This window comes from Patagioenas fasciata, chromosome 5 (genome assembly GCF_037038585.1).
Source record: "Patagioenas fasciata isolate bPatFas1 chromosome 5, bPatFas1.hap1, whole genome shotgun sequence".
Lineage (NCBI taxonomy): Eukaryota > Metazoa > Chordata > Aves > Columbiformes > Columbidae > Patagioenas > Patagioenas fasciata.
In genome coordinates, this window is record NC_092524.1 from 31,981,293 (window position 1) to 31,999,820 (window position 18,528).

Here is an 18,528-nt window from a genome sequence, read left to right on the forward strand (position 1 = left end):
TTACAGAGAGAGTGGTCAGGCATTAGAATGGCCTGCCCAGGGAGGTGGTGGACTCACCGTTCCTGGAGGTTTTTAAACTGAGATTGGACATGGCACTAAGTGCCATGATCTAGTAAATAGACTGAAGTTGGAGCAAGGGTTGGACTTGATGTTCTCTGAGGTCTTTTCCAACGCAGCCAACTCTGTGATCTAAATGCCTTTTAAACACCTCCAGGGATGGTGACTCTACCACATCCCTGGGCAGCCTGTTACAGTGCCTGACAACCCTTTCCATGAAGAAATTTTTCCTAATACCCAATCTAAACCTCCCCTGGCCCAACCTGAGGCCATTTCCCCTTGTCCTATCACTTGCTACTTGGGAGAAGAGACCAACACCCTCCATGCTACAACCTCCTTTCAGGTAGCTGCAGACAGTGATAAGGTCTCCCCTCAGCCTCCTTTTCTCCAGGCTAAACAGCCCCAGTTCCCTCAGCTGCTCCTCACCAGACTTGTGCTCCAGGCCCCTCACCAGCTTCATCGCCCTCCTCTGAACAATCTCCAGCACCTCAATGTCTGTCTTGTTGTGATGGGCCAAAAACTGTAGAAAGCTTGTTCTTTATATCAAAGTTTTGAAATTACATTTCAGTGACACTGTCTATTGAAGGCTAAAATATCTATGGCAGAAGTTTATCAATCATTTAACCTTCTTGTGTCCTGCTTTAACAGAATTGATAGTATATTACTGTTAACAGAACAGAACTTAAATTCAAAGTGAACTAGTAATTTTGTACTGAAGAAAGGCTAGCCATTTACTTAACTTGTTTGGATTTTTTCCCCGTACAGCAGTAGACGACTTTTCTCTTAAGACCTAAGAACAAAGTCTGACAACCAGTGTCTTATAAGACTGAAAAATATTTATATGTCAGATGACAACAATCACAATATATCAGCATTTCAAAAGTCTAAGTTATTTTCTATTCTAAAATATAGAGGCAATAAGGAACAGCATTTATATACTACAAACACGTTGTTCCCTAAGCAGCTAGAAAAGTTTAATGAGAACAAAATTTAATTTCTGAGCACTCTCCATAAACTGAACTATTATTTCATTACACAACAGCCAAAGATGTTTGTAAAAAATAATGTTATATTATTTTTAAACAAGTTTCACAGAATAACATTTACAAACATACGCCTAAATAATTTAAACACAGCAAATTTAACAGGTTGGTTATGCTACAAAATCACTGTATACAAAAGATAGTCAAAGGGGATGTTAAAAGTGCTCTCTTGCTTGAAGATTTTTCTAGATGCATCTACTTCTAGTGTAACCTGAGTCATCTGCTGGTTCTCAGGTCTCTTCTCACACTTTTCCAGCAGTTCTCAATATAATCACGGCATACATCAGCTCTTTGAAGAGAGGTCAATGTGCTAACAAGCAAGTAAAAACCCTAGCTATTTCCTACCACTAATTTAATTTAGAATATTTCTCTAAGTAATAAAGTGGATGCTAATCCTCCATAATTTCACTGGGAAAAGCAGAATTCCACATGGCTTGCAAGTTTTACATGGGCGCTCTTTTCATCCATGAATAATAATGTGCTTACTACTTTACTGGATGTGGTGCGATAGGGAGGAGCAAAGCGTAACACCAAGAGACAAGCGTTTTGACACTTTACTGAGCCGCTCCCTACGGGTGCGCAGGCCGAGCTTTGCTGTTAGCTTACACACCACATGGTGTAGCACCATCAATGTGCAACTCGGCTGCTTCAATTCTACCACCTGTGTATGTCTACCACCACATCCAGTGCAGAATTTTAAAGTGCAAATTTTAAGATTTAGGAAAACTTATTTTTGGAGGAGAAAAAGTTAAGGGGGGGTGTTGATTTGTTCTTGAGAGTAATAATGATTTATCAGGCAAAGCACCATTAAGCTGAACCTTCCACTCAGCTTTGAGCTGAAGCATTTCCTGACAAACGAGAGCCATAGTTAGTTTGTTCTTCTCTGACTGTGCTGTTTCATTGAGAGATATAGTTTTATCAGAAGGGTTTTAAATTATATGCTAATTCATCACAGCATGAAGGGTGAAAGGCAAGGGAAGCCTTGTATTGCAAGTGTTCCTTACTGCTGTTATAATTGTGCTGAGTCCAGATGCTCCATTGCTTCGACAATGATTTTTTTTTGGTGGCAATTATAATGCAGCCCCCAAAAAAGCACGAGAGAATTTCTGCTGTTAAATCTGTGAGTGAGCCACACAACGTACACAGCTCCACCAACAACTGCAATAGCTCCTGGACTGCTCCCATAGAACAGCCTGCATTGGTCACTTAAATGAGTCAGGAACTGCTCTTACCCCTCATGCCTCAGCAGTGGAGCTACGTTTCGTTCCAATCATCACCACACAGTGAGAACAGTGCTCTCAAAATGTCCCAAAATAGCCAAAATGTAGAGTATTTGCTGTATCCAACAAAAGTTTCAGAAAGGTACAGACTTGGACCATATTTAGATATCAAAAATTCAACCAGCAGGATTACCTGGTACTGGACTGCGTGCTCATCACTCACTCTCTCCTGTCACATTCCATTTGAGGAGCTAACATCGCTGTACATACCAGACTTGTAGACATTGTGCTAGGAGAGACCAGCTACAGCAGTTCAAACCCTTTTCGTTGTGGCCAAGCACTAGGACAAGAGCACTGTATGGTCTGTTCTGAAAATGTCTCCAAACACATAGATCAATTTGGCATTTCCATTTGTTGGAAGTATTCAGAAGTCAAGTTTTGCTCTGCTCAACCTGTGGCTCACGTTAACCACACTTTAATTACAGTTGTCAAGGACACAAGTCAACCCTGTTGCCCCACCACAGCAGGTGGGGTCAGTAGAGGCTGAGTGTGTCATAAGCCACATACCACCAAATCATATCCCCTTTGCCAAAAGGGGCTGGTTGCAAGTGAACGGAATGGCTTAAGTTTTAAAAGAAGCCAATATGAAAAGGCTGTTGACTACACACTCTCTCATCCTGCTTCTTGGTCAATGGTGCCTTTACTAACGATAAAGCTTACATAATAATTCTAAAAGAAAAGAAATTACATACAAATATAAAGTTGCCTGTGAGAAAACTGCTTTCTGGTCAAGAGAACAGCTGCCTGGAAATAGTTTGTGCTAGGTAAAGAATGTACACAGTTTTTGCCATTGCTCTCTTGACCTTATTTTAAGCAACAGATCTAAATAAAACTCAAGCTTTATCAGCAATTGCCAATTTAAGTTGGAATGCTTAATAATTCCTCTAACAATCATAGAATAACTAGCAATATATTGAAACTAAACTGTGATTGTCTTGTAATCATCTTCTACTTCACACTGTCCACCTACAAATTAATTAGAGAGAGAACTCTCTTCTACTACAATTATACCTGGAGCTTGAGACCAATAACACTGTTTTGTGGGCCAATTGTACCTTTTAATCTCTGACCATGACTTCCAAGATTTCAACACCTTCACAAACAAAATATTTAAGAGTGGTGTTCTGCCTCCAGCCTTTCTATGCCTGGTCTGGAACCCACAGCTATACTTGTCACCATTTTAATTTAAACAAAGATGGTACCATGAAGAAAAGCTTTTAAAAAACAAAAAACAATCTGCAGAAAAATCTACTCAGGTGACATCATCTGTTCTCGGAAGAGAAGAAAAAAACCCACACTATTGGCATCCAACAGTACAACCAGGTATGTCTTCATCGTTGTTTAATGCATTTCACTAGAAATAGTTACCTGCCATATAATGGGGCTTTACTAAAACTGGTTACCCTGTAATGCAGCACATTTAGTACGTCTTCAATACCTCTGTTTCCAATGCCCACTTTCCATCTCATCTCACCTTCCCCACTGACTACATACACTTTCTCTCACTGCTCACACCTATGCTTTCACAAAAAATGAATATCCCCAAAACCAACATTTTCTGTCCTCAAACCCAGGTCTTCTGTTCACTGCTTGTTTCTGTATTAGTATCAGCCTACTTAGTTATAGGAAAATTCCAGAGTGGAGAAGGATTATGTCCACCAGTGACTCAAACAAAAACTAGGAACCAGCTGCCAGCTAACAGGCCACATATTTCAATATAAAATAATTTCTTATTAAAAAACAACAACAAAAAAAGCTAGCAGATATTTTAGTCTCATTGAAACCATGCAAAGAATTCCCATTGCCTCTTCAAAATAAATAAATATATAAGTTATACATGGCCTTCTAAGCAATGCAGTTGAGTTCCAATGTGGGAAGCCCAATTCAAAACTTAAGGCCAGTAGCAAGCAATTATCAGACCAATAGTTTTTTTGTGCGTTCACAACTACTGGGCTTGTTTGGCATAACAGTTAAGGGGATGAAAAGGCAAACTTGCATATTTAAAACACTGATGGATTCCCATGACAAAATGAAACACAGCAAAGCCTGTAACATGTCTCTAAACCACAATAATGTTCTTTTGGCCTCAGTGTTTCCAATGATAATGTTGGTCAGCTGTACCTAACAAGCTAAAATGGTTCTACATAACCCAAGAGTGAATAACAAGCACCACTAATCAGGGATTAAAAATAGCTATGTATTAGTTTAGGTAAAGATCTCTTTCTAGACGAAGAGCAGACAAACTCAGCTCCACTGGTCTCTATAGCAGGTATCATAAGCTTGACAGAACTGGTGTGCCCAAATTTTGGTAATTCTTTGGGTGAGAAACTGTGGAGATAAGCTGGTCTTTTCAAAACTTCCCAAAAATTTTCTTCAAAACAAACATTTATATAAAAGTTCTATGTGCTGAGCTATCTGGAGTTACTTAAATAATTAAATACCCAACAAGACAGTGTCATCAGTTTGCTCCTTCTTCCTCTTCTTCTTCTTTAATAAGTAAGGTACCTAAGAGAGAAAAAAAAAAAAAAGAGAGAGAGAAAAAAATCTGCAAAGATTTACTAATAGATTATGCAGAGAAAGAGATATTTAATTTGGACTGTCGGGAAGAGTCCGACTGGCAGAAGGAGTTGTATTTTCTGCCACTGCTTCCAACTGACATGAACTTCTGCACACCTGAAGTGCTCTTAACTAAAGTCTTCAGCTGATGAGATATTCTGTTGGATGTTTTTCCAATGTTTCAGGTAACATGGAATTAAAAAGGTACTAAAGCAGGACCTGCAAAGATCGGGCTAACTTGGTCACTGGGAGATGCACCATGTCAGTTCAACGGCTAACAACCAACTAGCACTTCTCTTGTTGGGCCCCTACTTTGTGCTGTTATTTCCATGGCATACATGACCTAATAAAATGGGATACCTCCTCAAAGATACCTAACTAGGATATCCAGACTACAAAACACAATTATATTAATGTGGATCCAAGAAGCAATATGGTCACATCTCTTAGGGATAACTTGGATGTCGATAAAGCTGCACTGCACGGTAGCATCATAGCCTATACACCTTGGGTACTTCTGAAAAAAAATAAATCACCTTTTAATTGCCATGTTGAGCTAGGGCACATCAGACTCTGGCAGTCTGCAGGGTTCACACCATCTCATAGTTATGGGCTCATGAACTTAAAATACGTTGAAATACTAATAGCCCCCCAAAAAATGTATCAAGTTACAAATTTTCCCCACAGCAGCAAACCCCAGTGGTACAGGTAAGCTCACAGCACGCTGAAACAACACAATCAAACACATGCCTAAATAACTAGTACAAGGGGCGTGAAGGTTTATGTCCATTTACCTGTGCTGTCACCTGGGTAATGGGAACTGGGTCACACTGATGCTTTGGTCAGCTTGGGGCAGAGAGTTGACCTATGGTGAGGCTTTGTGGTGAGAGCCCTTTGCTTACTGTATGATTGGGGTGCTCTCTTTCTTTTTTCAGAGGTAGGAAACAGAAAATAAACCACCACAGCCTGGTTTCTGTTGATTTTTAGGTACTTAACTGCTGAGCAGAGTTCCTGGCAGAGAAACTAACAGGAAGGAGATGCCCATGTTCTGACAGAGACCTTCAGTGCTTTTTTTTTGCCCAGTACATCTTCAAGCATTTCAATAATTTTGAGGCCCCCATATTAGTCATCTCACATACAGTACATAAGCATAACAGGATCCTGGGACAGTGTAACAGGAAGAACCTTACGGCCAATTACAGTGTTTCTGACATCTTTTTTGCTCAACATTCTAGTTTTTGTCGTTTCCACTCTTACATACCATCATCTCTTTCTACATTGCATAGGAAACATACCAGCGTCATTCAGAGCTGCCCACTGCTCCAGGCTGTGGGAATGCTTAAGAAACTAAGGGTCTAACCTTATACTAAGAAGCTCACTCCTTGCCCATACAGATATGTGCCCTATTCTATTTTTTGTTTCATTCTCACAACATTTTCTACTACAACAGCAAAGGAACTACTGCAGGCCATCCTTCACAGCAGTATACTTCTCTCAGCAAGCTTCCAGTTCCCAGTAACTCTTAGTACTTCAGCTGATCTGACTTTGATTTCCCATCTCTTGCTCCCTGAAATGCAGCTGTCCTCTTGTCACCATCCCCACACTTGTACCTTCCCTGCTGCTACTCTGGCTCTTTATTAGTGTTACCAGTCCTGCTCTCCTCTTCATTGCTTTAGTAAGCAGCAGAGAACCGTGACCAGCTACCATCTCCATTAACAATGTTTAAAAATATATTTTTAAATTATCTCACTTTTAGTCACTAATCAGGACATACTTCAATATCTTTTCATATCAGTGAAGAGGATAGCTCACAAACTGAGGGTCACTACACAGAGGAGGATACTCAGGCATTTAGGAAACTTGCATAAAGTTTTGAAAACTTTCCTTTACACCAGAAGCAAACCAGAACATATCTATCTCCATCCCCCCATGTCACCCTCTTTTGTTGGAAAAACTGTAAATCAAATTTGCTGAGAAAACAGTAATTCAACTTGGCAGATGAAAGGCTTGTTAGCTTATTTAATACTAGATACTTAAGGTTATAATAAGAGCAGTCAATGTGTGAACTCCACAAGGAGAACTTGAAACCAGTATTAAATGTGTTTATATATATGTGTACGTATGTATGTTTTAGTTCCCTATTAGTAATACATTAAAACTATTTGACTGGATAATTTCAAGAGTAAGGTGCAACTGTGGGCTGCACGACCACTTAGATTTAATGCTCAAAAATCTGTCAAACATTCTCAGAATATCCTGCAGCCAGGATCTCAATAACTACTTCTGAATAACTCCAAAGAGAGGAGGGAAGAATATTAATTAGATGGGCACACAGATGAACTTCTGAGGTTATGATTCATTTTCCTTTGGTTGTCTCTATATTAAGCTGTTAACTCACACCCATTGCCTCATGCCCCAAACTCACCATCCAGCTTTTTCAGCTTGGGTACCCGTTTGGCTGCTTCGTCAATCCAGCTGTTCTGATCAGAAGCGTATTTCTCTTGTAGTGGATTGCCTACAAACACCAGATCCTCTAGTAATGGCAGCTCTGCCAGTCTCACAAACTCTGCTGCAACCACAAAGGTGAAAACACCAACCAGATTGTGGAACAACGAAAGTACATGTGCACCAAACCTTCCTTTCAAACTCGGTGCAAACATAAATGGCATGGGATACAATAGGACAGGGATTGCTTGGGCTTGAACTGGTGTCAGGTTAAAGAACACGTATGCACTGTAAACAAAGTCTGAGAAAGATGATTCAAAGAACAAAATCCACTGAGCTTAGAAATTAAATTCAATTTTCTCTTTTTACTCTCATGCATGAGTGGATATTCAGGGATTCTAAGCGTATCTGCAGGTTTATCAGTGAGATTTAAAGCTCTGTAACATACCAAACTATTTTTTTACTTGGTGACTTAACTCATGGATTCACCACACTACAGGTAAAGTTACAGAACAGAGAGGAGTGCCTTACCCCAGTCTTTCACCAAATTATTTGACATATAAAGAACCTTCAGCTTCTTCATAACACGGATACCCCTCAGTTTCTCAATGAAGTTGTACGAGATCCACAGCTCCTCTAAAGTTTCTCCAACTGCCTCCTAAAAAATGACAGGACTGCTCAGGTAAGCAGAAGTGTATGTTCCTTATTCCTCAGATTCTATCTTCACCCCCTATAGGACACCTCGTGTGAGAAAATAGGAAGGTATATTGGTCCTAATTTCCTGTTAAGCAAATCCCTAATTATGCATGATAAATACTGAGGGGAATTAAGAACAAAGGACCTGAAATATATTTAAGAGGACAGAAATCTAATATTAGAATAAGACAAGGAATAGCTGGCTGGACTAGTTGTTCTTAAGGCATAGGGGCAGAGGAGACAAATTTGGCTGCTTGTGTACTGCAAGTACACATTAAGTGAATGCAATTTAACAACTACTTTAGAGAGGGTTTTATAAAATTTGAGGAAATTACTCGTTTCAGGTCCATATATGTTTGTACCTGTCAGCCAGAAGCTGCTTTCATAATTCTCTCAAAAAAGAGGTGTTTTTAAACCAGCCATTAACACATTAACTCTACATTTCACACTTCAGAGATGTAGCATCTCTGAAGGTGGGAATAGCTTTGAAGAGGAACATTTTATGGGAGAAACATACAGTATCTCTTGAGAAAGAAAATAATTTCTATATTCATTTAAAAAAAAATTGAAAAAAGTTCTTCTGCCCAACCAACACCCTAAAAATTGAGAAGCAATGTAAACAGATCATTGAGAAAGGAGAAAATAAATAGTTAAGCAATAACATAAATTCAGCAAATACTTTTATGAACATAGGGAATTATCCTACATTCTAGACAGCACTCCATTTTATTAGTGAAGCATTGATACTAAGAACTGCATACCAATCCATTCAAGTTCTTTATGTTATTTCTTCCCAAGGACAGAATCCTCAAGTTTTCTGTAATAGATAAAAGAAAGTTTCTTGTTATTTTTTTTTTTTAGCATAACAAGATGTTGTAAGTCAGGTAAAATGCCATATTCTACTTACAAACAAACTGCACTTTGAACAGGCTGTCTTAAGAAAGAAACAGAACCTCCTGACCTACACAGATCGTCAGGTATAGATGCAGTGAACAGCACAGAAATGCACCCATGAACATAAAGATGCTCATGTGTAGCTTACTTAATCAAAATTCAGTCCAGATAATTACTGAAAAAAAAATGAGGATTTCACCTTGCACCTGAACTGTAACTGCTAACTTGCTAGTTTTGATCCTACATAGTTCGCGGCCCTTCTTCAGGCAAAAGTTATTGCGATCTTGTTTTAAGGCAGCAGATTTTATTTCTGTAATAGAAGCAACATACAAAGTTGCCTTACTGATGGCAGACATTTCAGTTTAGTCTAGCACCCAATCAAAACTTCTTCCAAAGAGAGCTGTTCTTACTGGGCTTCAGTGCAATACTAGTGCAACACAAAGCTATCAAAAAATAGCAAGTCTGCTTGCATAACTCATTTTCATTTTTCACACAAGCTTTCTTGCAGGTGTAAATAAGCAAACTGAGTTGCAGCATGTTGCTGAGTTAACTTTGAATCTGTACCTTTCATTAATGTTTTAACACTTGTTAACTGCATTAAGGACCAAATACTTAATGGTCGTGTTTTGCTCTTGTATGCATAATGATTTGAAACACCTGGTACAATAGTTAATGGAAAGACCAATGAAAGTTCCAGCCAAGTAGCAACAGATACTCCATAGACACCACATGTAGTGGCTAGAGACTGCTAAAGATGAAAACTCAAGACTGCTCTAGAACAGACAGTTGTATGTTCTGTCTCAAGAAACGTACAGATGAAATCACACCTGATAAACCCACACCTGGCAAATATTCTAAACCAAGACGATTCGTTTTCATTTAAAAGTTGAGGTACAATGATAATTTTTTTCTTTTTAAGCACAAGAGCTTAATACACAATCATGGTCAAAAAATGAAGAATCATAATCAGTAAGTCTAAGCCTACTACAGCTAATATTCTACAGTATATCCCTAAGGATCCCCATCCACAGGGGAGAGCGCAGGCAGATGCCCTTTTGGTCTAGCCAGCTATTCAGTCTGTAACTCACATTTATAAATTGTGAGTTTGCATCAGCATTTGAAATTTGGAAGAAATGAAAGGATACTTACAAATACAAAAATGACAGGTTGCTGAAAAAGTCATGCCTTCAAATTGTTTCTAACTCCTGTTAGTGTTTTTTATTACTCTTGTTCTGAGATATTCTATATTTTAAAAGAAGAAAGATCTCCCTCGTGGAACATTTATACTCTCTAAAACACATAACTAACACTTGTTGCTGTTACCTAAAACATCTTCCTCACAGGTAGGGCTGTGATCCATTACACAGAATTATCTACTCGACATAACCACAGTATCAGGTATATACATTAATAGCAATATTTTCCATCTGAAAAGAGTACAGATGCTTAAAAAGGTTTCTCAGCTTCCTCTCTGCAATAAGCAATAGCAAATATGGAATAATTAGTCTTGTTTTCATAGCTATAAGCACTGCTTTCTCTGTCTTCCACAGAAGCCAACAGAGACAGTGAGTTCCTCATATTCTCTACCTTTAAGAGACAGACCATGTAGTTCTAGTTTGTCTGGCTTTAGGTTCAAACACTTGGTACAGACTGAGTGTTTTGGTTCTATGTTTTACTAATACAAGTATTTAAGATACTTTAAATGCTTTTCATGTTTTATCCCACTAAAATATTTGATCTGTTTCACTTTTATATATAACTGTGTAATTATTTTTGTTCATGATAGAGTTACTCAATTTGAAATATTACAGTACAGTTCTTTGGAAAGACTACTGCAATATTTTTCTCTGAATAGTATTTGCAAATTGGGTGAATTCTGAGCATGTTATGAAAACAAGTAAGTTCATCAAGCTCCTTGACAGCCCGATCAGTGTATTACTGGAGAGGATGGGATTCCAGGTTTCTCGTCTGTCCACCTGGCAGTTTGATGGGGACAAAAAACCATGGAAGCTCCAGCCCAAAACTTGCAGCTCTTTGCCAGCGTTGTGCCACAGAGTTAAAGTCTTGAGGACAGACCATTAAGGCTTCTGTCCCAAAGTCAGTAACCCAATGAGTTTCAAGGTTTCATGGACAGCTGCTCAAGAAATAAAAGTTCAGTTGCCCTTCTAAACAGATGGCACACCCCTTTCAAGTGTGAACAAAATCAAACCAAGTACATCCAGTCATCTGCAAAGTGAAATAGCATTTTTCCATCCACGTCTCCAACATTCCAGCATCACTCCAACCAATACCGCAATTATGGAGTTGTTGAACTGCAGACTATCTCCATTATGAGTGTGGAAATCGGTCATTAATTCACCCAAGAACTGATTAGGTGTTGAATATCATAACTAGGCCCACTGGAGGTTACAAAAGTGCTTTCTGAATGGATTTTGTTGTTGTTAAACCTGCACAGTGAGACAACTGCCAAGGCTAGTCCAGGGATACATGCTCTAATACACCATTACTGCTACACATGCATTCTCCAGTAAGACTGATAATTGTAAAGGTCACTTGTCATTTTCTAACAGGAAGGAATTAAAAAGGATAAGAATAGGTATAAACCTGGAAAATTATAACAATTATGGTATAAGTCCTATCCAAGCAACTCAAAACCAAACATAATTGACCACTGTCACTTACTCAGGTTGCTCAAGTTGGCGATTCTTTCAATGCAGTTTGTAGACAGCGATAGTTTCCTTTAAAAGCAAGAATAATCAATTCATAGTATACAAGGGATCACTATATCAGAAGAGTTCCATGTCCAAACACCACTGCATTAGAAATAACTGTCTCTTCTTCTCTCAATAGACAGTGAACTAACTGGATGTGTAAACAGACTTAGAATATCTTCAAACCATCAAGACTTTTATAACTTTATTTAGCTTCTGGGAAAATACCATGAGTTACTTACATGACATATCAGATTACCTTTTTATGCCTTATCAAATGCATGTGCATTTATTTCTGAAATGGCTCTAATTTCTTTCTGAAAGCCCTGCATAGGTCTCCTTTCTTTTGGACAAATTTTTGAATGGGTCATGAATGTGCCAGCCAGCTGAAGGACTCCAAACATGGACCTGTAACTGTATACTGATAAACAGTATCTAATTTCTCTGGTGCCAAATAGCAATAAAGAATCTGTCCTAACATCTCAGTTAAGTGACAGAGATCTTTGAATTAAAAAGAGGAACTGAATGTGGAAAGAAAAGCTTAGCTGAGAATAAAGAAGAGAAAGCTGCTGCTTTGAAGGCCACACTTAGACATAGTGAATACATATTTGCACAGCGGATAGCAGAAAAATGGAAAATTAATATAAATAGAAGAAGAGAAAGGAGGAGGAGCGAGGAGGAGAGCGAGGAGGAGAGCGAGGAGGAGAGCGAGGAGGAGAGCGAGGAGGAGAGCGAGGAGGAGAGAGAGGAGAGAGAAGGAGATTTGGTTTCCAACTTATTTTTAACTGAACTTACTCGCAGTTAACAAGAGTGGAGAGAGATTCATCCATCTTCTCTACAGGAGGAATCTGACCATACAGTTTCACTTCCTTTGCCTCTGAAGCCTTCTGGCCATTTTTTTCTTCCTAAATAAAAGAGAAAGTGCAATTACTAAAAATTACGATACTAAAAAAATTACTATAAACACAATTACTATAGAAGTAATTAAAATATACTAGTAAAAGATACTACTGAAAAGAGAAAGCATTTTGAATACTGCTTATCAAGATTCCTGCTGGCATAGCATAAAGAGGGGAAGGCTACCTTACTTGTACATTACATATGCTTTATTTAAAAAGTTGTATTACACTTGAGCAATTTAATTAAGGGGTCCTCTGCCATAAAGAAATGGAGAATAGATGGAAGTTTAAAATTCTGAATGACGGCACTTCTTATACTGACATACAGGAGCCACAACTACGGCAGATCTGTAGCAGAAGCAGATTCTTAAAAGCTCAGACAGAAAAATCTCCTTCCCACTTCACCCAGAAAACTCAGAACTCATGCCTAACTCACAACACAAACTGAACACAGGGGAGTGCATTTTTGGGGAGAACTTCAACAGATTCACAGAATTAAGAATCTAAAGGAAATAAAAATCTCAATTAGCCGTTAAAATAAAGAGTGTGGGAAGATTTCCCACTTCACAGAACACAGAAAAAGACAAATTTCATATTTACAATCTAAGTTGATAATTTTTTAGATTAAATACTTTAAAGAGTTCAGAGCTTTAGAAAAATGGCCACAACTTCAGCATTTGGGTTTATTTAAAAACATACTCTATTAAGCCTTTTAAAATTCTGAAGTAATGGTAATTATTGACTAAACACTTGGAACAAGTATCTATTTAGGTAGTACCACCAGTTTTGACAGCTGCCTCCCTGACAGCACAAAGGGAGCACTTTGTCAATTCACTCAGTGTTCAGGGGGAGGACTGGAGGTCCGTTAACAAAGGAGAAATCTACTCCGCACTTTCAAAACAAGGACTCTTGTTTTCTCCCCCATTTTTTATGCAGCTACTGAGAAATGAGATAGCTGAGGTCTGGCCTGGTTTATATGGCTACTTTGTAATGAAATGAATTGCGTCCCAGAAGTCTTTAAGAATCCCACAGCACAAGATTAGATTTTGATAACATTATTTTCTCTCTTATGTACCAAAATATTTCAGGTAACTTAATTCAATAAAAAACGAGCATGTTGTCTTGTGCATTTACTTATATTCCAGTTTCTGTCCAAATTCAGTGTGATAGTATTTTTACTCAGAATTAGCAATTTAGCAAATAAGCACGCCAGATGTTTTGCTAGAATATAGGGAATGTGTTCAAACTAAGTCACTATTTAAATGTGAAACTTCCATTTTATTTTCTAAGAATAATACTGTATCTATTTGCATGTATACTCAGTTTATAATCTATCAGTTTATACCAACAAATAAGAATGCATTTTTTCTTAAAAACATGAAAGAGAGGAAGCTTCTACCACAGCCTGTGGCCAGCAGTGAGCACTTGCAAGAAGCAGTGAGCACATCCTGATACTTTTTTAAGAACAGGTTGTTTGCTAAGTCAAAGTTACTTCAATTTAATTAATGTCACCCTGACTGTAGGATATAAGGAAACCCTTATGGCAAAGGGAAGAAAAACATCTGGATTGCAACAGAACACCAGATCCAATTTTACAAGTCACATGGACCCAAACTAGGAATTGTAACAGGAAGATTTAGAACCACCCCCAATAACATGGACAGAAAAGCGAATTCAGCACTTCATGCCTAACACTGATAGAAACTCACTGACACAGGTCTATTGTCCCCAAGAGACATGTGACAGAGGACCAAACGGAAAATAAATCTTTAATAGGAAACATGGAGTTCAGGTTTTGGAGAGCAGATAGAGTGGGGGAGGAAAAGCAACATTTTTTAATACTCACTTCACACCTCTAGTAATGTCATTGTCTGCAATTTGTTGCATTCTAATTCTTATTAGGAAAGCAGGGGTGACGTTTGTGGAGTATATCAACATAACTAAAAAAATCCATGAAATACTGAAGGTATTAAACAATTATAAAATTCAAAAAGGAAGTAGTCTTCAGTTACAGACTTGTATCTCGAGCTGATACTACAGATCTTCTGACTTTCAACTGTATCTGCTCACACTGCCTCACATCCAGATCTTCTTGAGACCAAAACACTTTTAAGGTCTTGCTGTAGCAGCTGGCCAGATTTAGCAGGAGAGTGCATGTCCACTGAACAGCACATCTGTGCCCTAATCTAAAATTCACTGAGACCAGGGAAAGATTCTCACTGATTTTACTGGACTGTGAACCTGACCCCAGAGCAACCTATATCATTATTTGAAATTACATCTGCACCCTTGCCAACAAACAGCTTTCCAGAAGGCTCCAAGGCCAGGTCAGTTACTGCCCCAAATGACTGCCCGTATTAGCATAGTACCTCAAGAAGAAAAACAACCAAGAAACTCATTCTGAGCTAAGCTCTGCACAATATGAGGAACACTATGTTAAAAGACAATAGCAGAAGTTTTGCTGACTTCAATGTAGTGAGAATTTCCTACTTGTTTATTCTGTGGGAAGGACTACACTCAGGTAAAATGAACAGCGCATAATTAAAACATAAGACATCCCCAACTTTAAACCTCTTCGTAGTCTCAGGCCTTCTGTCAAAGCATATTCAACAGAACAAGGCAGGTGAGCAAAAACAGCTCTATCAATTTAACAAGAACATACAGAAAGTTCAACAGAATGTATTACACTTAAATAATACTAATAAATTTTTTACTTTGTGAAACTCCTTACAGCAAATGTTTCAAGCAAACATATTTCTTACAGTAAGTTTGAAAAATAAATTTAGCTGAATACAGTAAAACCCCATGCCAAAGAGTACTGCAAAGCAGCTAAATATTGTTCTAGTACTTACCCATCTGGCTAGAGCTTCTTTGATAGTTGTTGCTTTTGCCTAAAAATGAAACAAATTTAAATGAATATTCATTGCAAATTTTTAGTTGTCTTGATCACAGCAAACACATCTCCCCTCCCTTCTCTCTCCTTAGCCTGCTTGTTTACCCCTTTCTACCACTTCACTGTATTATCTTCCTGCACTGGAACCCCCCAGTGCCCTGTAATTTTAATTTCTGGGGTACTTGGTAGCATTTTCAGAAGCAACCAATTGCCTTCATGCAATGACATTATCTTCTTTATCTTACTCTCTGCCCCACCTGGAGCACGGGTTTGGGAATGCTGCTTGTTAGCTTTGATAGTGAAATTCAATTGAATTCAAAGACATTTGAAGTTACTGCACTGAAAAATGTGGCCTAATGCTCTTAACTCCGCCACACTTTCCATTATTGTGCATTAGCAACTTCCTGTCTGAAAGCAAGTCAGTGAGTAGACAGAATGATGAAGCCTCTTAAGATTCACTGTGGGAGATAACATACATCTTGTCAAAAATCAAGTGCAATCTGGATTGTTTATATTTGTTTTTCTCCAACCACTTTATGTCCAGTCACATAATGAAATGTGAAAACATGTATTATTCAGTTAGAAAAAAACCTGAGAGCTGTTGTACAAGGCTCTTTGAGGACTGACCCACTGACCAACTTTCTGTGGTCACTAACTCCAACTCTTCTGCCTCACATCAGACTTATCAAAACCAAGTGACGATATCCAAACCAGTAGTATATAGAGAGTATATATCCTACACATTAAACATATTTCAAGATGTCTTTCAGATTAAAAAGGTGCCAGAGACCAATCTTTCACAAAAACTGATCAACAGCTTTCTTTCCACAAAACCACGCATCTCTATTGCTCTTCCCTGTAGCACTACCATATGTGGATAGAAGCAACCTTTCAGGTAATCAGATATTAAAAAAAAAAAAAAAAAAGACCGTAGAAGTTAAAGCCAACAAACTAGCTTCCAAGCAAAATTATATGGAATCACCTCGGTCACAGAGCTTTAGAGCTGGGTACTTTGCTCTAGACCACTGGAAACTCTGAACCCCACAATAAAAGACAACAGTTGAGGCAGCTGCACATAAGAGAATGGCTACAGCCGCTGCCCACCCAGCAACAGTCTCAGACCCAGCAATGCCAAGGACTCCGAGCACACATTTCAGATATCAAATATGTCTTCATTTAAACACATATCACTGAACATTCTCAGATGTTCTAGCTGCTCCTGCCCACTGACAGGTGTTTGTTTTAATCCTATCTATACTGCGTGAGAGCAGCTGTAGGTCACATTGTAGATGATCTGGCAAACTTGTGCCATGGCAGTATCTCCTCAGTGTCTGCTGCAGACTAACACCTATATGACCTCTGTTCAGATCACATTCTTAGTCCCCACTCCCAACAGTTTCATGAAGCCCTTTTAACAGCCGCCAGCGTGCCAGCAAAAACAGCTGGCTTTCAGTTAGCCAGGTTTTCTGGACGTGAAGTTCATTCAATTTTCATAATTATTGTGGCCAATTGTTATGGCATTCGGGTACGTGATCTCAGACAGCCTTCAGTTGAAGACAGAAACAGATTTACATGACCAGTGCCTGCTTCTGTTTCAATCTCATGTCTAAAACAGGACTGGACTTTAAAACTAGTTATCCACAGGAGCACAAGGACCAGCTTCTTCCCTGACCTCTGCTGACTTGTCTCTCCTGGGGTAATATCCGATCTGGTGGAAATATTAAAATCAGCCTAGTGGCTTATCAAGCAAACATGTATCAGGGATTTTGTTTTGTTCTTTCAAATGCACTTGAAATGTCCCTATTTTCTGCCAAGAGAGGTTACTTAGGGGAAACCTCCTTCTGAGAAGCCTATTTGCAGGGTTCCTCGACCTGTATATTTAAAAATTTCCTACAGGTATTTAGATTAAATAAAGTCATGTTAGTTAGAGCATTCAAAATGCCAGGTGATCCAAAGCCGAAACTGTCACCCTGAAGAGTCACTATCAACATTGCAGGAACAAGAAACATAACACTTTAAGGGAAAAAAACATCCCTGTACATGCAAAATTTGTAACAAAAGAAATATTGTTGCCCGCCAAAACATGGCTGCTGGACACAGAGTATTTACAAAATTCAGATTCCCAAGAGAAAGTAAAACAGTGACACTTTGCCTTAATTTGCATACATTTATTTATATGTTAGATAGAGCAAAACAGAATTTGCACAGCAACAGATACCAGGCTAATCAGTGTAATAATTGCAGAGAGTGCTGCCTGTACTAACTGTACTAACTCGGGTTTTTATGTGATAGCATCCCAGCCTTCCAACAACTGCAGGGTGAAAATTAATTTTCTCCCACTACTTTGATCTGTCCCTGAAATCCACGTTTTCCAAGGAACAGTTACAGGCCACGACTCCCCCGCCTTACCCAAGGCCTCTAGTTCTGGCCAGCTTATGCCGCGTCCGGGCTGCCCGGCGCCAGACACCAGCACGGTGGAACCCCGGCCGCGAAGGGCTGGGTCCTCCCGCGCTACCGCTCCCTCAGTCCCGAGCGGCGGCGATGCCACAGCCGCTCCGCGGGGACCGCTCCGGGGCAGACCTGAGGGGACGCCGCTCACACACCCCAGCCCCTTCCAGCCCTCCCCACCCCCATCTCGGAGCAGGCCCCGTCGTTGGGACCCCCGTCAGCCACCCCCAGGTCCCGGAGCCGCCTCGGCTCAGCCTTTCCCCAAGCCCTCGGCTCCCCAGCAGCCGCTAGGCCGGCCGCCACCCCCGCAGGCCCAGCGCTCTCCCCACCAGGCGCCCGGGTGCCCGCGCCGGCCCTGACGGGACCCACCATTGCCGTTGCTACCGTTAACGCTCCGGTTGCTATGGCACAGCCGCCTCCCACGCATGCGCAGCGCAACGGGCACGTCGGGGCGGGGGCAGCGAGCACGAATGCACCCACACCTGGCGATCATAGAGATACGCTGCCACAGAGAAAGTCCCATCCCGGAAGTCGCGAGGGGGCGGTCCGTGATGCATTGTGGGACGCGGCAGAGGGGGCGCGGTGGTCTTCCCGCGGAGCGCCCCC

At 39.8% G+C, this 18,528-nt stretch overlaps 1 protein-coding gene across 3 annotated transcripts; it reads right to left on the minus strand.

Annotated features, from left to right (window-relative positions):
• Positions 1-875: 875 nt before the first annotated feature.
• On the minus strand, positions 876-18,463 carry DNAL1 (dynein axonemal light chain 1). 3 transcript variants are annotated; one of them, XM_065838398.2, is made up of 8 exons: positions 18,292-18,463; positions 15,434-15,472; positions 12,478-12,587; positions 11,654-11,709; positions 8,839-8,894; positions 7,913-8,039; positions 7,362-7,451; positions 876-4,885 (listed from the first exon to the last, which is right to left on the minus strand). In XM_065838398.2, the coding sequence occupies exons 1-8, from the start codon at positions 18,292-18,294 to the stop codon at positions 4,839-4,841; spliced, it is 528 nt and encodes a 175-aa protein (XP_065694470.1). In that variant the 5' UTR covers positions 18,295-18,463; the 3' UTR covers positions 876-4,838. The 3 variants fall into 3 exon arrangements, with proteins under 3 accessions (XP_065694470.1, XP_071665344.1, XP_065694469.1); XM_071809243.1 differs by having other exon boundaries at positions 7,362-7,502; XM_065838397.2 differs by having other exon boundaries at positions 7,362-7,505.
• Between the last annotated feature and the right edge of the window lie 65 nt (positions 18,464-18,528).

Excerpts from the sequence above, each read along its gene's own strand:
- DNAL1 (XM_065838397.2), bottom strand. Across the intron at positions 12,588-15,433 it reads AAGAAGCTCTAGCCAGATGG|GAAGAAAAAAATGGCCAGAA; the intron begins GTAAGTACTAGA and ends TCTTTTATTTAG. Across the intron at positions 4,886-7,361 it reads CAAGCTGAAAAAGCTGGATG|GTACCTTACTTATTAAAGAA; the intron begins GTGAGTTTGGGG and ends TTTCTCTCTTAG.